The sequence below is a fragment of the Coccinella septempunctata genome, chromosome 2 (genome assembly GCF_907165205.1).
Source record: "Coccinella septempunctata chromosome 2, icCocSept1.1, whole genome shotgun sequence".
Lineage (NCBI taxonomy): Eukaryota > Metazoa > Arthropoda > Insecta > Coleoptera > Coccinellidae > Coccinella > Coccinella septempunctata.
Window position 1 is genome coordinate 23,079,960 of NC_058190.1, and position 25,685 is coordinate 23,105,644.

Sequence of the window (25,685 nt, forward strand, 5' to 3'; positions counted from 1 at the left end):
TTCTTAGAACTAATGAAAGCATAATCATCACAAAAGCTGACAAAAGCAAAACAACGGTAGCTATGTTGAAGGATGATTTTATTTCTAAAGCTTTGAATATTTTAGATGATACCACAACATATTGTGAATTAGCCGAAGATCCTACCAAAAAGGTTCAAACAAAACTTAATAAGATATTATACTCGTTACACAAATCGGGAAAGATAGATAAGAACACTTATGATTTCTTGAGATGTAATAATGGTTTATGTCCCAAAGCTTACTTTCTTCCAAAAATACACAAGGAAGGTCATCCTTTGAGACCAATTGTTGCCTATATTGGAAGTCCCCTCTACAATTCAACTAAATACTTATCAAATCTGTTGTCCTATGCCTTCGACAAAGATGAAAGATATGTGAGAAACTCTTTCGAATTCATAGATAGTATAAAGGATATAGTCCTCCCAGATAACTATGTCCTTGTTTCTCTGGATGTAACATCTCTTTACACAAATATACCTATTGATCTTGCCATTGAGTTGATAGAGAGTAAATGGAGTCAAATCGAGCCACATACAACCCTAACAATTCAAGACTTCTTACAGCTTTTCAATTTCTGCGTTGAGAACAGTTTTTTCGTCTTTAACGGCAAATACTATAAACAGATTTTTGGACTAGGGATGGGAAATTGTCTTGCTCCTGTAGTGGCTGACATCGTGATGGTAGAGGTTCAGAAGATTGCTCTAGGCCGACTTTCTTTCTGCATACCTATTTTTAAGAGATACGTAGATGATATCTGCACGTCGATACCGGACGATAAAGTGGAAGAGACCATCACAGTGTTTAACAGCGTACATCCACGATTGAAATTCACCATTGAAGTCGAATCACAGGAAAACACCTTACCTTTTCTCGACGTTTTGCTGATAAGACATGGCAATGAAATAAAATATAATTGGTATCGAAAACCGACTTTTTCAGGCAGAGTTTTAAATTTTAATTCAAAGCACACCATCACACAAAAAATTAATATTATCAATAATTTGAAAAATAGAGCTCTGAAACTGTCCTCTCCTGAATTTCACCGAGACAACTTAAACCAAATAAAAGCTATTTTACAGAAAAATGATTATCCCACCAAAATCATAGAAAAAATTATTTACAGAGAAAGTCGAGAACAAATTCAAGAAGACAATATGATTGAAAACAAAAAATTTTACGCCCTGACTTACGTTGAAGGTTTATCTGAGCAGATAAGAAGAAATATTTTATCGCTTGGTGTCGACGTAGCTTTTCGATCTGAAAACACCAACAGAAAGCTTTTCACAAAAATAAAAAGTACAACTCCAAAAGAATTATTGAGTAATGTGATCTACAAGATTTGTTGCAAGGATTGTCAGTCTACATATGTAGGACAAACAGGTCGGTATCTTAAAGACAGAATCTCCGAGCATGAAAGAGATTCCCTCAACATACTCAACCCTCTAAAAAAGAAAAAAGACAACAACACCGCCTTAGCAGAACATGTATCAGATACACTCCATTCTTTTGATTTTAACATCGACTCAATAAAAATATTAGGACACCAAAAAATTTTAAAAAAAAGGTTACTACATGAAATGATCTCTATAAAGCAGGATGAAAAATCCATTAACAGGAGAACAGATATTGATAGTTTGAATACAGCCTATTACTATCTCATCAACAAAATGAAAAGAAAAATAACTTGAACGAATTATTAATATTGAACGTCAATGTCATCTCGGTAGATCAAAACACAATTCAATTTTACTTATAACATATGTGTGATCACAGCAGTCTGTTTCCGATTTGTCCAATTTTTGGTTAAATTCTCGTTTGATGTTGTCTAAGAGTGTTATGTGTTTCATATCTTTCATGATTTTGACTATAAAACCACAAAAAGACTGTAAGTAACTGTTCCCCCCTTTTTTAATGTTAAATCGGGTACCTGTATACTGAGCTAAATTATATTCAATGTTTCTCTCAATTTTCGTATTTTCAGTTTGGAATTTGTCTATGCATTGTAATATGCAGACATTAATGTGATTTTTATTCATTTATTGTATACTGATGTATTGTCCCATTGTATGTTCCAACACATTTTATTTATAAGTGTTATTAATTGAAAAATCTTGTAATCATTTTAGAGCCCTGAAGAAGATTTTAGAATAAAATCGAAACATGTCGGCAATGGTCTGAGAAGTGGTTTTTATTCCAACAACCTGACCTTCAACCCTGTTAAGCGGTAAGGTCTCTCAAATCAAACCCATGCAATATTATATCGGAAGTACTCCGGTCATTTCGGTATCGCCACACGCCACTTCATCCCCTTTTAATAGGTTTTGAACTCCTTTGCTATAGGTATCTGCTTACTGCACTATAGAGCCTTCTAGTAGGCTAGGTCTGAGGTCATACTGCAATTCAGAGAACATAAAGCATTATTCAAAATTGATATCATTATTTTCTGAATTCGTTCGAAAACCCAAATCTTGAATAACACCGCACAAAATTCAAAATATCATCAGTCTGTTCAAACACTTGAAATCGGTCAATGTCCATGGGTCTGTGTTTATTCCCCATACCAATCTTAATGCTGCAACAAAGTATCAGTGAATAGTGAATAACATAATTTTCGATTGTCCACAACCGCCTGAGATGTTAATTCTTGAATGAACCGAATGAAGAGTATTATCAAAGAGGTTCCTCTTTGGTTTTATATTCAGAATCAGAAAAACAAACGGAAAGGTACATTCCTTCTGGCTCAACTACGTATTACATACATAAAACGAGCACAATGGACCATTTTAGACATTTCAGGGTAATTAATTATGAATAGTAAAACTCCAATATGTATATTCAAAGCAGAAACACAATTTCCAAAGACTCAGTTCTCACAAATAACGAAATAACTCTTGATGAATGTACGAACCCAAAGCAAAACAGCGTACCTAACCTACTTGTCGGTTTTATAAATGTCGCCACCAGGTGTCTTGAAGTTGAACTTGAATCGCCAGATTCATTTTTGCCTCGAGGATCTATATTGTAAATATCAAAAACTACGCTCAACCTATCATATTCTATCCAAGTCATTTTGTTTCTATCATTGAAAAACGCTCACTCATTGTGGGCTCATTGCATTTTGATTCTTTTCTATGAATATTTCATTTCAGTGGATTACTTGAATAAACGTCAGTTAACGGCGTGTGAAGATTCAAAAATTGTTTATACTATACAATACCAGAGTTTGTCTCTGTTTATACTTAATTATTATGCGTCCACTACTCTCCTGAAAGATCTGGACGTTCATTTTATATTTGTATTGTAAATAGTGTTGGAATTGATATAGATGTCAAACAAGGATTTGATTGAATTACTACATAAACAAAAGGCCTTACTTTATGAAGATAAGAAGAAATTAGGACTGGAGTTAATTGACATGAAGGAAAAAGTAAGTATTGTCTCATTTAAGCTTTTGGTTTCTATACCTCATTGTACAAGGGACTCATCTTTTGCGGACCATAATCAAGTGACACTTCAAGTACTCCTTAATCAGCACAAAATTGGCCTATTGTCTTTCAGCTTGGATGCTCACTTTGAATCTTTGAAGAGGCTAATTGGTTCCTACTTCATCTTGTCAAAAGCGTATTTCATTATCTTCTCAGTTTATCGTGAGTTTTCCGGTTGGGCAGTTGTGCATCTGTTCTGAACAAACTCTTGGTGAGAAATTTTCATTTCCTTTGAGATGATTTTTGATTGATCATCAAAAAGTGTTCCCTTCGTGATGATAAAGAATTAGTTGGCAGAATTGAAGATTTCTAGTAACACTTTGTTAAACTGTGTTAAATTCTACATCTAGAGGATATAAAATCTTGTCTACTTAGTACTAATGGCATCTTTCTTTAAAGTACCCCCATACACTATTGACTATGTCCAATTCAATTGAGAAAATTTGCTCTACAGGAATTTTTCTCATCATTCTCTTCTTAGGTTCTTCGAGTATCATTCCTGTAACAATATTATTGTTTCGAATTACGGCTTCCCCATATATCCGGATAAAAATATTTTGTTCATAGTGTTGATATTATTGAAGATGTTCTAACTACACAATATGTTCCTAGGTCATTCAAAAGTTCTTGTCCTTAAAATAGTGCATTTCATAGTGTTATATTTTTAGTATTGTGCAAAAGAGTGAATGTATATCATCAAATATTCAGTAAAACTGCTGTTCAGGGATATTACCAAAAAAAGGATGCATTCGCAATAAGCCAGTTGTTCAAAACAGTTTATTAATGATAAGACTTCTCCCTGAACAGTACAGAAACAATCTGAGAAGAGTTTATCAATATATATAAATACACCTCTACATGATTCTCTGAAACCTGGATGTAACATGATTCTTAGAGCTTTTTTTTTAATAATGAAGATATCGCTCATAAATGAAGAACTCCCCCAGAAAACTATTCCATAAGAGAGTATAGAATGAAAATTTGCAGAATACAGAGAAAATGAAAATCAAAATTACATCTAAGCATGAACAAGGTATAGCATGCAATATTAAGTCTTCCTTTAAGCTTTTCTGTGTGAGGGCACCATTCTAGATGTTTGTCGAGGATTATTCCGAGGAATTTAACGCTGTCCTCCACCTTAATATGATCATCGGAGACAACAATGGTTCTTAGAAAAGTCAACTTGGATCTCTCACTATGAAAGTACATGCACTGTGTTTTATTCACATTTAGAACCAGATTGTGATCAGATAACCAATTCCCAACAATGCTCAGTATATTTTCTGCCTCATCAGTAGATATTGCAATATTTGCTGACCTGATCAAATAATTTATATCATCCGCAAACGCCTGTAAGGATATCATTGAGGTACCAAACATAGAAATGTTGTACCTGCATGAACTCGTAGAACCATCTGTGATGCCTTATTGAGTTTTATGTGCTAGAGGTATGAAGTTCACATAAATCAGAAATAGAATCATCTATTATTAGTGATAAGACGTCTCCCAGAACAGTAGAGAAATAATATGAGAAGATCATATCAATATTTTATGTTCCGTTGAGTAAAAAAATAATATGTTGGAATTATATTGAATCCGAGATTGAATCACTGCTTCTGGAGTATTCTCCAAATTACACCTATATGCATAATACTTTTACTACTTCATATTTTCATGACTATGGAATTCAATCCATCAAGTTTTACTTTTTACTATGAGCACAATGGCTTGTGAATGTGAGAAAAATATATCTACATTTTTTGAAACAAGGATTGAATTCCATTTCCATTAGGTCTTTTATGTAATTGTAATCATAATTGTGTCACATTCAATATAAGTATTGAAGTATGTATGTTGGTATATCATGAAATTAATTCTCTCTATAACTTACCTTTCATGATCCTAATACTGCTTTCAAAATTGTTTTTGTACTGTTAAATGTTGTAAAGAGTATTCTTGTAGAAAAGGAAAGATAGCCAACACACCCAAGTACCTACTCAGAAAAAGATTTCAGAGTTGTCTAAGGTGTTAGCACCAACAAGTTATTAAAACCGAGTTTATTATTCATTTAATTACTTACAGTAAACCATTCAAGTATGATGGAGTCCAGAAATACACTATTATACAACTATTAGCCAAGCTCAAAACAAGAAAATAGAGTTCACAGTTCGTTGTAGCCGATGTATCAAAAATAATACAGTGAATGAGTAAATGAAAAAAGGCTAAAAATTTCAAAGAAATACAATCAGTATAATTAGGTATGTTGATTTAAGAGAAGAGAACAAGCGAATGCAAAAAGATAATTAAAATCCGTTGGCTTGATTCTATATGAGACAGTAGTTAATCACAAAATGTACTGTAACCAGTTCGGTTCAAAAAAGCAGAATAGTTTAATCCAAAAATACGTTCGATCTGGAGCACTTTCGGAGGTTTCCAATGATCTTTATTGTCAAAAATCAAGTATCATTACACTACAATCGGAACCCAATTAACGTGTTTCAGCCTCGGTTTCAGCGTCTTAATTCTGAGTTATTGGTTGGGAAACTATTCTAATTTTTTTTTTAAGAGACTTTCTTTTTATTCCCACTAAATTAAAAAATACAAAGATTGTTATGGGTTTCCATTTACCGTGTGCTTCCCAACGAGTCCACACATGATAGACAAGGTGTTCCAGAAGTCGACGTCAAGCAGGTAACAGGTTAAGTCACCAGAAAAATATTTGAAAAAATCTAAGCCATGTACTTTTCAAATTATATTGAATTTTTTCTTGTTTGAGAAAATGCACAACTTGTGATGATTTCAACTCCTGTTGATACAAATCTTCACTTTTTTCAATTTATTTTCCTTATGTTATCCTGAGAAGTGCTTCTGTAACCTGTAACTTTCAATTCTAAGGCATCTGCTCTAGCTCGGAAGATGTCACTTTTTTAATTTTTTTTGGGACACCCTATACGTTTCCATTTGAAAAACAATAGGGTTGAAGAAAAACAATCAATTTTATTGCCAGAAAAAGGAGGCTAATTAAAAAATCACTTGACGGTTTCTAGAGTTTTCATTTCACGTTATTGTTTAAAGAAATATTAATTTTATGCCAAACTTATGCCTAACGCTGTGTTTTGGTCTAACAAGCTCCTTCCCTTTAATGAATATTTTCACCAGATAAAGAGATAAAGGAAGAGAAAATTCAGATCAAGACAATTAAAAGGTGAACAAAAGCTGAACAAACGATATCACCGATTTGGGTAAAGACAACGTTAGATTTATGTAATTTAGTTTAAAGTTTTGTTTTACTCGTTTATTTTGATACTTCGGGCATACAGCTTTATATAAACTTCTTAGGTAAGAGTGTAAAACAGTGGTATCGAGATCTTTAGGTATCGTTGAAGATTCAATTTGAATAAAAATCCCAATTCACCAATCAACAGTTCAATAAACCTAATACCCCAATTACTCACAGACATCATAACAAACCTAAGCAAAATTTGATTTCTTACAAATTAATTTGATTTTTGTATTTTTCTGACAAAGCTTTGTGAAAGAATCTAGACTTGCATAGCTTGAATAATAGGATTCAGAAGTTCAATTTTTTGATGACCTAATATCTCAGTTCAATCTACGTTGAAGTCGAATACACTGTCCATATCACCTGTAAAAGATTCAAGCCATAACACTTGGAGACTTCCCAGCAAGATTGGAATTCTGTTATTGGTTAACAGAGCAGTTGACTGCTGACTTCTCGAACAATATGGTGTGATGAATTTTCATAATATCCACGTTTAGGCAGACGAAAACCCGCATGCAAATGCAGAGTTGAACCATCAAGACAAATTCTCCATAAATGTCTGTGTTCGATCCGTCCTTAAGTGCTATTTATTATAAGACATGGAGTGGCCGAGAATGGACCTGTACACTGGCCAGCTCGGTCTCCGGATTTGAATCCCCTAGATTTTTTATGGGTACATTCGAAGGAATACGTGAATTGGAGCAGCAATGGGAACAATTCAAAAATATCTTTTTGCTAGGGTACCAACCTTGATGCGAAAAAGTATTGAGGTTAATGGTGGGCATTTTGAACATTTACTGCGCATTTATTCTATATTGTTCTGAACAATATAAATAAAATCAAACAATTTGTTCATGTTTTAATGGTTGCATTGTATTTTTTATTTTGCCCTTTCCTCAGTTGAACTCGTCGATAAGAATTATGTTCGAATACAATGGTTTCTTTTTTTTTTGGATTATTTATTTTAGATTAAATATTTTTTTTAAATACTATGGTACTATATTATGGCTTTCTTGTGGAGAATGGACGACATCAAAATTTCCTGTGCTAATTATTCTAAATCCATTAGCATAATCAAGTACTGTGTCAATACTGAAGTGTTCATTTTTCAAATTAATATTCCAAATTTGCTGTTGCAGGTCTTTTCTAAAAATAAAGTCCTCATATGCCACCACCTTTTTGGGTCTACCCATAGGAAGAACCTCTTCGTCATCCTCTTTATTCACAATCTTTCTGATTATCATTATTATTATATCAGATGCCTTCTGATATATTATATTATAGATTTTAGAATATCAGGATTACTAATTGAATGAGCGGCCCCCAATTCTAAATAACACTTCCTGATACTATGTCTTCTCTCTTTTTCAATCAATTTTGGCATTTTTGAATTATTAACATTATTTGTGTTCTGTGGTATTAATTTATATTAGTTTTGGCAACGTAGTTTTGACATCAACGATATTTCATGAGTGCCAACCTTACTCCGTTCTAGTTACAAAAACTCAAGAAAATTATTTTATATCCAATCGAGTGCTTTTATAAAAGTGAATGGAATGTACAAATAGCATCTATCGTACGTTTTGATATTCGTTTTGACAGAAGTTAGACCGGACAGGCCGATGCGCTTCTATCTGCAAATTTTTCGCATAATAAGAAAATATGGTTCAATTAACGGAAGAAGTTGGAGTTGAGTTGACCAACTCATTATTTATTTGTTTCTTGGATTCATAAAATCTACCATTGAGAAATGGACATTCAACTAATACTTGCTATTTATTAATTGATAATTGTTATTTGCTATTTTGAGGCAAGTTTTTTATCTCCGGACGATTCAGTTCTCAGCCCAATTTCGACAAAACTATCGCTTTACTGGATTTTGGGGATTTGTACGAGGCTCTAGCCGTGGGGTGCATTTTGAGACCGAAGTTGATATCGATAGTTCTGCATATTTTGACCTCTAGAAGCACCTCCTGAAATGCATTAACGTCAAATCTGGACACCCACTATATGGATAATAAAACTTGTAAAATTCAACAAATATGGTTCATCCGTAACCGCTGCAATGTATGTCGTTGAAATTCATCCTCCCCTTTGACAATACACTATGTATCTATGTATCTCTCTGAATACTCTTGAAACGATCGCTTTGCACTACAGCGTATTTTCGCGACATCGTGAACCTCTGAGTCCTCCCCTGTTTTCTAACTGTCTCATATTGATTTTTCCACTAAGGAGACCGAATGACAGGGTGAACAGTTTTCTGTCATCCATAAGCGATCCTTTCTTGTTCAGATTTTACATAATACAAACGTGCTTCCGCCTTGTGAATCGTAAGTTCACATAGAAATGAGAAAAACGTTGATTATTTTAACGTTTTTTATCACTCGCTTTGTTTCAGTATGATCATGCTGAAGATGATGAGGTCGAGGGGCCAGTTCCAGGGATCGAAATCATCTCAAACGATAAATATTTGAATGATTCCAGCGGAACAGATCAAGTAGAAGGACGGGGCAAGGAAAATTACGATAGTGAAAACTTTCAGGAGGAAAATCATCGGCAGATTGAGGAAAAGGAGAAAAAATCGGTGAGTGTAATTTACTTTTTGCAAGAAAATTGCTAGGGTTTTGGTTTGGTCGAAATCGTTGTTGCTGCACGTATATAGCTGCGTAAAGTGAACTGATAATTGAGATGATGATCTTTATTATACTAATAAATAGTTGATGTTATCATAACTATCGTTCGATGACCCATAAAAAGTATGTTAAATAAATATCAAAACTTGGGTTTGTGGAGCATATGTTTTCAAACTGTGACGTAAATCTGAATTATATTTTGGATGTAACAGTACTATTCTATGCTGAAAAAGTCTGACTTGATGATAGTGGCCAAAAAGTTCTGCAGTTGTGTACTATTATCTAATTTTTTCTATTGAAAAAGTGTGACGAAAATGTTATTCGATGTTACGGTATTATAATCACCTAAATTTGTGTTTTAGTTTTGTTGCATTTTATTGAGATGAAAATATGAACACAGGATATTTCTTTAGATTACCGCAGAGTTTGCTAAATAAAACGACAGCATTTTCAATCTACTTCAACTTGATGGAAGATAGTCAGATAGTGATAAATTATTCAATAAGAAACGGTAGTTAGATCAATCTTCCAAAAAGAAACCCATACACAGAGTGATTCACCGTGATTACAATTTGTTTTTGAAAATTTACATGTTGGGGTTTTCGGCAATAAACTTTCTCCTCATATATTTTCATACTTCTGCATCTTCGGGTTAAACCGGAAATAGCCTACCATTTTCCTATTTCAAATGGCACACCCAGTATATCCTTTTTATCTTTGCGTCTTTAGATAACTAATTTGATGGTAATTTCAACAGTGTACCATACCTTGGGTTTTATACCAATGGGTACTGGGATTCTTATGAAAAAAAAAAATATGAAAACGGGAGGTCACACAAATCTTTACCATTTTCAAATTTCCATTATGTAGTATTACGAAACTGTTTGCTGTTTGGACTTAAAATGTACAAGGTGTGTATGACGAGACAATCAAATTGGACAAACCGAATTCGCATCAAAACTCAAAATTTTCGAATTACACCCTCTACATTTTAGCTCCAGACAGCAGAGTTGTAATATTAGATAATAGAAAAATTGAAAATGGTAAAGATATTCTTGAAAAAACCACCCCAGCAAAAATATTAAAAGAAGTGCATTTTCACTATTTTTTTCATAAGAATCCCAATAACTCATAACCTGCCTTTTCTAATTATAAAGTATTAGGATATTTTCAGTATAACTGAAAGCGCACCGAGGTGGATCGCACTGTATAATTTTTCAATCCATTTTTCTCAGTCGATTCCCTGATTTAATCAATATAATTTTTTAAACAAATCTGCTTGACTATGTTCTGACATTAAGTGCAATGCAGTTTCGTTTCGAATTTTTTGTGATTATTTTACAAGGCTGAAAATAGACCCAATAAAGTGTTTCAAATTACTTCTAGGATTTTCAGAAGCAGTTAACCCCTCTGACCTTTGTATTTCATTGGACTAAATCGTATTCGCGACCGAGCAGGAATCGTTCGTAAATGAAATTTTCAAAAGCTGTATTCATTTCTACAATCGAATAAGTACCACAAATCTTTGCAGTGACTTGTGATGAAATTACTTTTCAAAACTGATTCATTTCTCATCGAACATCGTGTAAGCATATATGTATCAAAAGCACTTAAATTGTTGATGTAGGTACCTATTGGGAATTCGAAACATGCGATACGCCCCCTAGTGTCAATTTTTGTAAATAAAAAGTTCATACACTTTTGTTTGTTTACATCGAGGAACGGAGAATGAATAAACTGACCTGGATATAATATAACCTCAAAATGAAAGGATTTACATAAATAACTAATGTGTTTTTCCCCCAGAGAGGACTTTGCACCTAGTAAATTGATATTCACACAAACTTCAATTAGAAAGTAATTTCTAATGAAAATATATGTACAAGTCAAAGACTCGCCCTGTCGTAAATACAATCATTCCTCATTTTTTATCATATTTCTGTCTCAATTTTTTGTAATGAGTTGCAACAATGAAGCAACCATAAATATAATGAAAAAAAATAAGGAAAAATTTCTCAATAGAGTCAAAACTTAGTATAAATTTCTCATCATATCAATCGGATTTGAAACCGTGGACATTCGAAGGATTGGTGAAAGATTAAGGCAACACAGATAGAATCAAAGAAAAATGGTTTTCAGTGAGTTCGAGCGTTTGCAAGCAAAAGGTGCTGAACTTTTCTATGGAATGGATTTATTCCCCGTCGACAAAACTATTTCTTCTATACTTATCTTTACGAAGATATCTTACGTAATTGCCCAATCATGCAGTGATATCATCTATCATATAGCGATTAATTTAAATTGTCAAGAAGTTACACACCCACATTCAATAGTTCTGATGTAATAATGATCCATTTCTGTCTGTTCTCAATGTCTTATGTATCTAATGGTACTTTCTGGCCACTCATTTTGTGTGTATATGGTTGGCCAGCTTCGCTTTGTGAATGAGGGAGTTGTATTCGAATAATAGAATTTTTCTTTATCATATTAATTTGAAGAAGAATGCTTCTAATTCCAATCATTCGACTTTTCTTATATTATTATAGATTATCCCTTTGGATGTAGAACAACAAAAGGGAACAAAAGAACTTTATTTTAGGGCCGGTACAGTGCTTGAATATAATCGACTCTTTTTTTCGTAGTATAATATATAAATGAGCATGTAACATCTAAATCGATTTATTTAAAACTTCTATGCCGCTGCTGGCTTTCAACAAAAGGTCCTCTGCTTCATTCAGTCGGCATCATTTGGTTGACTTATGTGATACTGACGAGCTCAAACAAGAGCGAAACGGGTCTATCGCTACTGACCAACGATGTCCGCACGATCTCCATGGTATACTGAAATGGGAAATTCTCCTCAGTTTGGGTTATCACTGCATATGCAGTGATGCGGTGCACTGCACCGCGGAAACTATTCAAAATCATCCTTCAAATATGGGGTTTTAAAATTTAAATCGTTTTGTCCGGAGTTTACGATTTGGCAACAGCGTCTACAAGACGATGAAAAGAACAATGTCCGATCAGCTTGTTTATAAAATAACAGGCGTAAATTGAACTTTACTTTGAATAACTTTCGACTGAGTTCAATGGGGAATTTTCCTAAATTTCAAAATATATGTCATAAAAATCCTTATAACTCAAATATCTCGAAATATATTTTTTTCGAATTTTAACATATTGCATTTTGTCTGTATTCGATAACGAAAATTCTGATTTCAGAAGTGCTCTTGTGAACATTCTACGTCATTTTTACAATCCGGCAACGCCCATTTGTGTCAGTAATGGTCATGAAAGTTTTCTGATCACCATAGATGTAATAAATATCAAGTTTGATGATCACATTATTCACATTTGACAAGAAAAACACACAATGACGCAAAATGTCATCGGTTTTAAGAAGGTAAAGACACAGATTACAGAAACAATTTTTTGTAATCTGTGGATATCTTCTTGATCGGTTCCAGTGTTGTCGAATTAACAAAAATTACTAAACTTTAATAAAGGCATTCTACGTCACAAGCTTTCCATAGTCGAAGTTTCGAAGGGTGTATTTCTGAAATGTCTGAATTTTGAAACGAATCTTTTACGTGTTGAATAACTAGTAGAAAAGGCTTTCCATAAATAATCTCAAATTCGGTTTTGGAGTTTTAGGAAACTTGCCCATTATCGAAAAACGACATCAGACTTTTTTTGTAAAGCCTTGAATTCTCTACGAAATATAGAAAGGATATTGCAATGCAACTTATCGTTCATTAGTTATAAAAATCAGAAGAAAATGCGGACAATCTAAACATTAATATTAAGGGCCCATATTTTCAGGGGGTCTACCTTTTGAGCGTGGTTCCGAGAAAAAATAACACTGATCGACAAAATTATAGCTTTGTTCTCCCACCTAAGGAAAATATATATATTTTGAATCTGCGTAGCCAAGGTATAAACGCACGATAAATAAAAAGTGGAAGTTAGCTCTTGTTGTTTTTTAATAATTATATTCATGATTTTTAACAAAAACAATGCATTATAATATTTGCAATGGTGTAAAAGATTCCGATCGCTTAGATCTTTTGTCTTTTCTGCTGTAGGACAACTCCAGTATTTCTCTAACGATGGACCAACAATAATCAGCAAGCATAGAGGGTTCCCCTTTGCCTTGGTAGCGTTTTTCGAATGACGCGATGTCTTGATGGAATCGCTCTCCATGCTCGTCACTTACGGCTCCCATATTTTGTGGAAAGAAATTAATATATGATTGCAAAATGTGTATTTTTAAGCCCGTTCGCAACAGCCGAGAATTCTCTAGAGAATTTGCTCGAAAATTCATGCGCCGTGAATTATATACCGTTGCATACGCACTTTCGGTAGAATTCTCTGTTCAGTTGCATTCAAAATAATCTCTGCCGTTTTCCTGCGAGAATTTTGTATAGAATTCTCCAGAGAATTCTCGGCTGTTGCAAACGGGCTTTAAGGACATGTTGCATCCCATTTTTTGATGAGCCTGTAACATCGTTTTGACGATATTTACATATTGCGGAGATTTGTGATTGCCAAGAAAATTTTTGGTCACTTCTACAAAGGACAACCAGGCTTCTTTTTCAAAGTCATTCAATGCTGCCAGAAACCGAACTTGTTTCAATAGTTTGTTTATTTTATAAAGTATCGTAGGGTACAGAAGTGCGAACATGGACAATTCACGCATGTCTTTTATTTTGATAACGGGAGCTAAACAAACGTAAGTACTATTATTTTTGTAATAAGGTGAGGAATACCTAACAAAAAATATATAAATCTCTTAGGTGGGACATGTTGTATCCCATTTTTGATGAGCTTGTAACATCGTTTTGACGATATTTACATATTGCGGAAATTTGTGATTGCCAAGAAAATTTTTGGTCACTTCTACAAAGGACAACCAGGCTTCTTTTTTAAAGTCATTCAATGCTGCCAGAAACTGAACTTGTTACAATAGTTTGTTTATTTTATGAAGTATCGTAGGGTACAGAAGTGCGAACATGGACAATTCACGCATGTCTTTTATTTTGATAACGGGAGCTAAACAAACTTAAGTACTATTATTTTTGTAATAAGGTGAGGAATACCTAACAAAAAAAATATAAATCTCTTAGGTGGGAGAACCCTTGTTGAATAGTGTAATTACTCTGTTTTTTGGTTGTACGAGTTTAGAAACCAGGTGTTTCTAGCATTAACGATTTATCATAAAGAGCTATATGGGAAACAATTCATTCGCTATCACTCTACAGTGATTATCATTCAGCTTGTTTCTAGTTTTGTAGATACGTAAGGAACTGCATTGATAACCTGAGAAAACTCGAATTAGATTTTCATATACAGTGAGTGAATGACAGAATTTAAGGGAAAATTCCTTGTCAAAAAATAGTGTGGGGGATATAAATTTTTAGCAGCCTCTGCTTGGATACAGCGCCCTAAAGGTAGCACCTGAAAAGCAATTTTTAATTTTTTTACAAGAATCCAAAAAACTGATAGAAATGAAACAGAACAGAAATTCTATTGGTGAGTTTATGCAGAGTTGCTGGGAACTTATACCTAAGAAAGGGACCAATCGCATGGGCTGATGCCAAACACGTGAACGCTATCTGACAATTAGATTGGGCGCCTTCTTAGGTATTAGTTCTCAGTACTCTGCATAAACTCACCATAAGGGGTGAAAAGCAGCAAAAAAAATTGGAGGAGCTATATTTACAAGGGGTAGGACAAGCTACCACTAAAATTTCGCAAGAAACTTTTTTCTCTATTCTCATTAACCATTGAAAAACAAATTTTTGATTCCTTGATTCATTTTGAACAAATAAGGTCTCTTGTAATTTATAGCTATAGTAACGGTTTTTAAGAAAAAAATTATCAACAGGCATATTTCGTCAGCGTTCTCACTCGATGTTTCAAAATATTGACGAGTCTGCAGGAAATTTCTTTCAGAAAATGTTTGTGCTTTATTTGTCTGCCATAGAATGTCCATTCTATGGCAGGAAAATAAAGCTTACGTGACATTGATGAGAAGTACAGAACAAATTCCTGCGTTTTCATCAGTCGGCAAAAATATTTTGAAAATTTAAATTGCATTCCCAAAATTTAAGGCGAGAGCAATCCCATATCCTGATAACATGATATTTGGAAATCAAGAAAAACAACTTTCAAGCATTCAATTCTCACAAAATAACCTAAGTGTCGATTTTCAAAATTTCGCCACCGGCTGCCTTGGAATAAGTTTTTATTTATTTATGAGGTTTTTCAGAATTCCTTATTTATTTTATCTAACAAACGGAATTTCTTGTATGAATGAGAAACTCCTAACAGGGCAGAAATGTTTCGATAGCAACTGAAGTCGTACGCTGAAAACCCCCACATTAATAGAAATTTGACTTTATTTCCGAAATCATGAGGTTTTCATTTGTGTATTTTCTCTGAAAATATCAGATGAAAAGTAGTGTCCTATTTGAAATAACGAAGTTTGTTGTAATTTTTCGTATAGGCGGCAATATACCAACATTGGAAATATTTTAGTCCGATAGATCAGAAATGTAAACCGTATAGTACCCAAATTTTCAGAACAATCCTATTATCCGTTCTCCAGAAACGTTTGATGGGCCACCCACCCAGGAAGACCCTGCATAGTATTTATAGTTTGGTAAGAGCGAGGGTAAGAGGGTTACATTTCACTGCAACCCTAAGGTGGCAGGTGATCTTGAAAAAATTGAAATAGGAAAGAGGCTATGAATAATCATGTTAGCATAAAAAACATGAAAATAAAGAATTCTTTGTCGAAATATTACCATGCCTTGGCCGAGAAAAGCATGCTACCGTTACAGCTCTAACGGGCACTGTATCATAGGGGTCCCCATATAAAACAGACTTTTGAATCATATCTACTCCGTAAATATAAACTAGAATGTAATCGTAGAGTGAAACACTTCATTTCGACAGTATTTATTACCTATTCAATATTCACGAAATAACAGGTGATTCTCAATTGGTCATTTGCATTTTTTCGGGAGTGGGTATATTCCACCGTTTGTTAATCACAGCTATAAAAAGTGAGTGAGCAAGAACCAGCCAGAAGCCAGGTTGTATTCTTCATTGCACTCTTTATCGCTTAAATCATGCTTAAATCATGATCTTCTTTTGCAGAAGTTGGATGCATATGGTGTTCGTGGGCCAGCATTAGAGTGGTTTAGATCGTACATGAATAATAGAAAACGTATCGTGGAAGTATGCAAGGATGGGAGTAAGGGTCATTCAAAAGTTTCTATTATAGATATGGGTATACCTCAGGGGAGCGTGGCAGGACCGTTTCTTTTTTTGATATACATAAACGATTTAAATGAAATAGTAGATGATGAATTATTCGTTATTATTTTTGTTGATGATACCAAATTATTGATAAAAGCCAGAGATCTCGAAGGTTTGCTATCGAGGTTGGATAGAGCACTTTGTAAAGTTAAAGACTGGTTCTCAAAGAATAACTTCAAACTAAATGAACACAAAACGAAATCTATTTTCTTCAAAACAACGAAATCTAATTTTGATGTACCTAATGAAGTTGTAGTTGGTGACCAAGTCTTATCCTGTTGCACGGAGGCCAAGATTTTAGGCTGCATTCTGGAAGGTTCATTATCATTTGAAGAACATATAATAAAATTGATTAATAGGCTGAGCTCGGTGCTCTACTCTTTTAGGGTATTAAAAGACAAATTCGATAAAAGCACCATGAAAATAGTTTATCATGCCAATTTTGAGTCCCTGGTAAGATATGGTATTTTATTCTATGGGGGAAGTGAACAATTACAAAGAGTTTTCATTTGTCAAAAGCGCGCCTTGAGAATTATTTTAGGAATGGATTATAGACAAAGTTGCAAAGGTAAATTTAAAAGTTTTGGAATTCTCACTGTTTTTGCAATATACATACAGGAAATATTATTGTTCTTTTTCAAAAATAGGGATATTTTCGATAATTTCAAACAAAAGAATATTTATCCAACAAGATCATTGGATTATACGTATCCCATACATAGGCTCACAATATCCGAAAAAGGTCCTTTATACAGATGTATAAAATTTTACAATAAACTCCCCAGTTCTATGAAGACAATTGAAGATCTGAGACATTTCAAAAAAGCAATTCACAGAATGTTACTCGATTTGGAACCTTATGATATTAATAGTTATATTAATTTCTAACTTTGGATGAGTTTGTTTTTTTCTGCTGACACTATTTTGTTTAAACACTCAATTGTGAGTTTTTCCTCAAAATAAAGATTGTTTATTATTATTATTATTATTATTATTATTATCGCTATAAGTATCAATAGGTTAGGCGAACAGCGAGGTTACATTTTCTTGAACACTCTTTATCGTTATAATCTTAGAGTATCAACAGGTTTTTTTTTCTAATTCTAATATGTGCCAGGAAACAGAACCTTTCACGAAATGTGACAAAATACGGAAAATCATTAACCCATATGGTCCCACACATTTTTTTCTCTTTATTTCGATAAATTTCACTATATACTGATGGAATGAGATGAGTAAGACACATTAGACTCATTTTCGAAGGAAAAATCAAGTAGTGATTTCGGAAAAAAATATGAACTCAAACGAGTACACTGGGCACTCGTGAGGTCTCAGGCAATACAAATGATATTATGTGAAATTTCATTTTATTCCACATGTATGGTATATTATATAATATGGTTTATTAGTTAAACATTGTGAAACTTTATGAAACAGTCGCGCTCAATACAAAGGATAACATTGCATTGATCGAAGAAAGCATTGCCGACATCGTAATTGTTTTTCGTTTTTTGCTGAAAACAAGAGAAGTTTTACTGAACTTGAATGTGATATATAATACAAAAAAGTGGACACGAACTATCACTGACAATTGAAAAAAATTTTGGCTGTACAAAATATGTTTCATGAGTTCGAGATTCAGCTACCCCTGTTTGAAAACCTTCTAGACTCGCTCATTATACATCATAGAACACTACGGTATTGATGCAGTTTTGATGCAAACTGGTAGATGCCATCAGAGGGACATTTTACCTGTAGGTGATCAACTGTACCCAAATGAGTACAATGGGACCATATGGGTTAAACACAAAACGTAATCAATAAAAAAACTTTTTTCGGAGAAAGGATCAATTTTTGCAGTGCGAGATGCCCTAATATAAAATATTTCAGCTTATTTCGTAAACAATTTCATTCCTTTCAATCCACTATAATCATGGGGAGAAAGGGTTTTTTACTGGGGTTTTTCCCTAAGCTCTTGTATCATACACCAAATTGTATTGTACTCCGTTCACGCTAGCCTCTGCTAAAACTGTATCTCATACGCATGCTATAATTATTGTTTGCTGTTGAAAATTATAATGCTCTGTATCAAAAGAATATATATGTATACTCTTATTTCAACCCTACTTTTTTCAGGACCCCTATCCAGTGGAAAAACTTAATCTGAGTCATTTCAGTGACAATAATGAAAAAAAGAAGAGAGATTTCGCAGATCAAGTAGCCAGTCTGGAGAGTCCATTGATGAGTAGATCGGTAAGCAAGTAAGTTTACTTACACTGAAAATCGTCGTTACATCAACAATATTCCGGCAATCATCGTAGAGCTAGTCAGTAAGCATTCCGCTTAGTGAAGAGGAGGCCACTTCCCCTTTTTTTTTCTCATATAGATAGTTGAACCTTCGGTCTTGAATTCCCTGGCTTATAAAATTCAATAAACATTGCAAATCCTGAATAATTTGAAATCTATAAACCAATGACTTAACATACGTCCAGTTGCAGGAAAGTCCATTAATGATTGAGATCATTAATCGCTCAATTAATAAACGATTTTTCTGTCGACCACATTTTAAATTGAATGGGAATTCTTGATTGCAAAAATTTTCTATCGATACCTAGTCAAATTTGACACCTTATAAATTTTCTATGTTCATATCGGAATGTTGATATTTATGCGGCCGATCGAACAATTAGAGAAGTCTATAGAGGGCATATTCGAGTTGTGACATTTTGAGTAAATCACATTGATATCGTTCTCATATCATAATTTCTCTGCAACCTCCACAATTCATCTATTCCCAATTCACCCGCTAGGTACTACGAAAATCAATGCGACATACAAATAAAATAATTATTTGGGAAGCTGCTTAATACTTCTATGTTCGATTACCCATGACAATAATGCATTAATAGGAAATTAACCAATAAAAGGGTTCATTAACAGCTAATTTCGTACACGAAATTAGCGTACACGTAAAATTAATTTCGTACACGTAAAACAGTGCTATTATTATGAGGTTGGCGGAAAAATGTATTAATCCGCCATCAAAATGTTAAACCTCATCCATTCAAAAATTACAGTTTTAAATTTTGATGGGGCATCAAATCTTTGGACAAACCTGCAACTGGACAATGGCTCCATAAAAAGTAATTGATGTTGTTAAGTCGCACGAAGGAGCAAATTAACTGGACCACTTATGGTGATGAAGCTGTCACCAAATTGATTTTGTAATAAAGAAGGTGTTTAAGCGCACGATATGGCAAGTTGCGCCACCTTGTTGAAACCAAATGTCGTTGATGTATAGCTGATTAATTTTCGGAAACAAAAGTTGGAGATTAGTTGGAAACGGAAATGAATCGACATTTCTGCGTTTTCTTCAACATTCGCGATACAGCAGCAATATTCTTTTGAAATGCACGTTACTTTGTTAATGATTTTGAATCGAGAAGCCGCTGCAGGAACCAAAACAATGGCCTTCCCCTAGATAGCGTGCTAGCAGACGTGGAAGAGCACCTAACAGAATCCCTATCAAGGCTGAGCGACTACTATAAGTTCAATCAGCTCCGCCCGAACCAAGCGAAGACAGAGTCTAATTCCACCTCAATAACCGATAACCGCGAAGGGAACTGCAAACAGAGTGGTACTCAGTCAGGCTGCAACACTGCCCTAATCCAGCCCATGTAGGGGTTACATTAGACCTCAGTCTGATCTACAAAAAAAAATAAAGATAAAATCAAGGCCAAAGTCAACACCAGAAATGGCATCCTCCGGAAACTGACTAATGTCACGCTCCTCGTCCATTGCGCTCTGCTACTCTGCAGCCTAATATGAGTCCCCCGTAAATGAAAAGATCAACAAACGCCAAAAAACCGGACCCTATCCTTGACCCGTGCAGTATAATATTCTCTTAATAAACGGGATATCTAAAACTAAGATGTCTAAAATACTGGTGTGTGCACTTGTCACTTTTTGCAAACATCAACATTTCAGAAAATCGGGGATATGGGATCAGTTTCGTGGCGGCGCCACCATGTCATTTGCTTCGTTCTATCCTTGTTCTACCAAAGGAAGTCCAATGATCTCCCGTTTTATTTTGTTTTGCGTTGATATATCGAATATCGATCAACGAGTGCAAAATATGAACTGGCCCATTTTGTCAGCTGTTAAGGATTATGTATTTGTGATTTATAGTTTAATTTTCTTTGTAAAAACAAATCTGTCAATATTTCTACACTATCGAATAAGGGTTCGAAGGAGAATTTACTATTTTCCTTCAAGATAATTTCCGTTTGACAAATTGAATTCGTGAGGGGGGTTATTCAATATAATTTTAATAAAACACAGTTGACGGAAAGGGAATATTCACTGTAGCAACTCCTGCAGAATATTTGAAGAACAGACTCGAATACATGGATGTATTTCTGATTCTCAATACATTTTCACAATTCACATTACGTATTTCCAATACAGTTTCTTTGAAATATTGCTGAAGTTGCCATAAAACTAAACAATATCCGTCCCGAATGTTCGTTCATCTGATTCGGTTCTGCCTCAAATTCCAACAACACCGAATTCTTAGCTGTAGTTCTTGATTGTCCATACAGAAAACTGAACGACATGTTGAATAAATGAATGTTCTACACCCCTTTCTCGAAACTAATACATTTTCACAAACCAATAATAGCTTATGAATACAACATATTCGTAAGTCGTAGTAAAGTATTCAAATTATTTTCAAATATCAATTGACAATGCTCTGTCAAATTCTGAACAGCGCTACCTGCAGTGGGTAAAACGAAACTGATCCCATATCCCCACGAAATTAAAAACAAAATCGAATCAGTGAATACACCAGAGTTTTAGAGATCTTATCTAAAACCCACCATCCTTGACATGCACACCCTCCTACATGCTAGCCGGAATTGCACCATCACAAACACGGAATGAAACCCTAGCCATGGCCGAATGAAGCAGGCAATGCAACGACACCAACCATCCAATGCATCAACAATGATCACCAGTGGCCAGAATCAAATCAAGGCGAAATATTATACAGTCTACACAGCCCCTCATAGTCTTTAAAACTGCGACCAAGGAGGAAATAGCACTTAGCAGATAATAATATCCGAACCTGAAACCCAAAAGAAAAATTTCCTACAAGATCGGACCTGGACTGGGGCATCCGAAAAACCCTCAAGAGACTCCGGTGTCAAATGGGGAGATGCAAGAACAACCTCTTGAAGTGGGGATATGCGGAATAGGAAGCATGTGAATGCGGAGAATCCCAGGCAATGAAGCACCTCCTGGTGTGCCAATACCTGCAACTTCCATGCACCTTGCAGGACTCGTGGATATGCAATGAAAATGCTGTGATATGCGCCAGACGCTGAAGTGATATATGAACAGTTATAAGTATTGTTAATAATTTAATAACGTTTAAAAATATTGTAGCTCAAATACGATTACATAGATCGAGAAGAGTGAAAGTAGTGCAAGAACTGCTTGCTCAGTATGAGCAAGAACAGATTTTTTTTTTTTTTCAAAGTAGATTTCCACAATTTGGAAGCGACGTTTTGGCGTTAAACGATTCATGATAAATTGCCAAACCGTACAGAACATAAATGTCAACACAGTTTAGAATTCGAAACTGTTAAACCATAGACAACAACCATCGTAACTTCTCATGCAGTTGAAAAAAACACCCTCTATTACCAACCCGACCGAAAACCATTTTTTAATTTTTTTAAAATTTGCCGATATTTCGAGTAATAATAAGCATAAAAGTTTTAAAAGTACTTGTGATTCAAACTTCCTATCTGTCTTCATTTGGATGTTCGCTAACATAAATAATAAAATTGAAGCGTACTATTAAGCCTGTAGATCAACTATAATCGCCGATTCACCATATCGAACTGAGACAAACAATTGTGATACCGGATCAAAAATTAGCAGTCGGAAGAGATAATACATGAAATTATTATTTTAGAGAAAATAAATATATGTACCAAATATGCTGCTCAATTAAAGATGTTTTAGGATGACAAACACATCGCAATGCTCCGGTACGGAGAGTACAGCCCCAACAATTTGAGAGTGCAGTCCCAGCCATTTCTTGGTATTGGAGAGTATGAGCAACAGCAGAAATTGCTCAGGGAAAGACGGAAAAGTGATTACCTAAACGATACATCATCAAAATTTAAATCGAAGGTAAGGTTCGATTATTGGTGGATTATTGGATTTATTGAAAGTATTTTGAAGCTCTGGAGTTTTGCAAGTGGAGCATTTTTAGGCTCACTGCCACCTGAATGCGATGAGCTCAGCAAAGTGGGGCAAACCTTTATTTCGGTTTTCGAGATCGACTTAGCTAAAACTTAGCTAAGTTCAACTTCGCATTCGGTGGTTGGTCAGCCTTTATATCTGTCTCGTACGCTAGCCTTCGCTAACTATTTTCATGATCAGATCAGTTCATTATAATGATAAAAATTGTTCATGAAGCCTGAACATATCATTGAAAGTTACATTCTATTGAAGTTTCTGTTGCGTTGTTTTTGCTTTCTTAATAATCCTGAAGAAAAATCACGGTTGCTTCAAAATTCAAAATATAGGTTTAATTGATGGTTGATTCAATTGTTTTCGCGCAATTTTCACCGAGCGGATCGAAAATTATGCCAATACTCCTTGTAATGCAAAAAAGTGTTGTATATTTTTTAATATTTATCTTAAGTAAACACAAAATTTGTATGTGAGTTGTTTTTGGTTGATAAGATGTAAACCTCTTCATAGAGGAGAAAGATAGGAAACGCCCTAATATCTCTAGTACTAAAAATCGACTACATTTTGGTAATGTTTGCCACATTTGACAATGAGATGGCACTGTAAACGTACTGTCGATACACTGTCAATACTTTATAATTGAAGGACGCATTATTCGAGTTCTATTCCTTATATTGAATTACAATATCGACATTGTTGTGACCAAAAGCAAACATCAAGAAATGTATGGTTTTATTTTTTGATCAGGATGTAAGTTTTCATCTGAACATTGTTTGGAATCAATTGATATCAATGAAATACGCTGTCGGACGTGATATATTTTTATTTGCAATTCATAAAAAATTTACAAAAATGTAAAATTATGGACAACAAATAGAGCTTTGAAGAGGACATATGGTGATCTGCTATACGTTAGAGGTGTTGTTTTGAATTGATAAACTCAGTAGAATTTGTACAATTTATATCAGAAATTAATATATACCAATATTCAATACACCATCATAGCATTTCAGTTGCATATTATTATTCACAAAATTTTCAGAACCACAATTAAAAAAAAACTTACTGGAGTATACTAGACCAGTATGTTAGCCCATCAGTATAATTTCTTTATGATTCCTTCATGATATGGTTCCTTTATGAAACAACATACAAATTGATTAAAATGAACGAAACACCCACATCAGGTTTCATAAAACTTTGACACTGCCCAATCAACAACTTGACAGTCACTCGATTCGCAAAACGAAAACAATAAAACCTTTGCATTTCTGAATATATTGAAGGAGTAGCAATTGAAAATCATTGAATGGACGCATAAAGGTCATAATTTCCTTTGAATGGGACCTTCATGCCTCCCGCATACAACAATTCATGTGGATGAACAGTTCCCAATTGACTTGCAGTAAACTTTGCCTGAGTTATTGTATTTACGTTCTGAAAATTTTATCCCCTTCGGAGGAATGAATGACTGAGTCACATGTTGCGAGTTTTAATAGTTATATTTCCATTTTCCTTAGTAAAGTAAAAAACTCAATTTCGGAAATTCGAACGAGATTTTGAAGTTCTCACCAAGAAATTGGACAAAAAAATTTCAATAATCAGCAACTAGAAGGAGCTAGATCAACAAAAAACTGTAAGAAAATCCAAGCATTCAAAACCTCTTTGATCAAAATGGCCATATGAAATCTTACAACATTTCTGCAATTGGGCCTCAAATTAATATTTCAACCAGTCTTAGGGTCTAAGTAACACAGTTGAAACACAGGTGGCGCTCACATCACTATATTCGCTCGTTTCCCATCTTTCTACTCTATTATCTTTGATGTGAACTATTGAAAATCATGGCCACACTTGTCCAGCCTTACTTCATTGAAAGAAGAATAGAAAAATTTCCAATTTTTTTTTTCATCATTTGGCTGTGGACTAAGTAGTCCTCATTCTTTGACACCCACAATGGGTAACTTCATTTTATCTCATTCAGGACTCATATCTAAACACTCTATGTAGGCCATACACAGCAAGGTGCACTGAAGAGGTGTACCTGCGCAGGTAGACCAGGGTGTTGAAAGGAATGGGCAGTTATTTGAACCTGCTCAAGATCGAAAATCGATCATCAGCGCGTAAATAGTTTCATCAAAGGTGATAAATTATCGAATGTTCATATGGATCGTTCCCTGAATCAGTTGCTACTACGATTTGTCACAGAGTGGGACCAGCGTTACTTATAAGAAATGCGGAGCTCACTTTAAAATAAGTGGGACAAATCAAATATGGAGCGGTTCTCGTAAAATACAGAAATTATTGCAATGATAGTGATAGTCTAAAGGAGATGAATCAGTTGCTACTACGATTTGTCACAGAGTGGGTGACCTGCGTTACTTATAAGAAATGCGGAGCTCACTTTAAAATAATTGGGACAAATCAAATTTGGAGCGGTCCAGTTGAATGTTAAATGTTTTCTCACTTTCTCATGACATTCCCTATGTTCGGCGTTAAAGTTTTGTAATCTGTATGTATTCCGGTATTCTGTGCAGGTCGCTTGTTGTTTACTTGTATATGTACTGGAAGGTTGTCATCGTAAATCAAGACGTTAAAATGACATCACTATATACAAGTAGAAAAGTGTTAACGATTTTATCGAATATGTATATAGAACTCATC

General features: G+C 34.4%; 1 protein-coding gene across 7 annotated transcripts in view; it reads left to right on the forward strand.

Moving 5' to 3' along the window:
- Positions 1–3,243: 3,243 nt before the first annotated feature.
- LOC123307918 (coiled-coil domain-containing protein 66) overlaps positions 3,244–25,685 on the forward strand; it is a 51,109-nt gene continuing 28,667 nt past the window's right edge. For 4 of the 7 annotated variants that reach the window (XM_044890406.1, XM_044890407.1, XM_044890408.1 and 1 more), the window contains exons 1-4: positions 3,244–3,448; positions 9,191–9,376; positions 18,888–19,004; positions 22,785–22,955. In XM_044890406.1, the coding sequence (XP_044746341.1) occupies positions 3,347–3,448; positions 9,191–9,376; positions 18,888–19,004; positions 22,785–22,955 (576 nt within the window). In that variant the 5' untranslated portion in view covers positions 3,244–3,346. Of the gene's footprint in view, positions 3,449–3,554; positions 3,718–8,981; positions 9,123–9,190; positions 9,377–18,887; positions 19,013–22,784; positions 22,956–25,685 lie in introns of those variants that run through there. The other 3 variants (XM_044890412.1, XM_044890413.1, XM_044890411.1) reach the window with 3 other exon arrangements.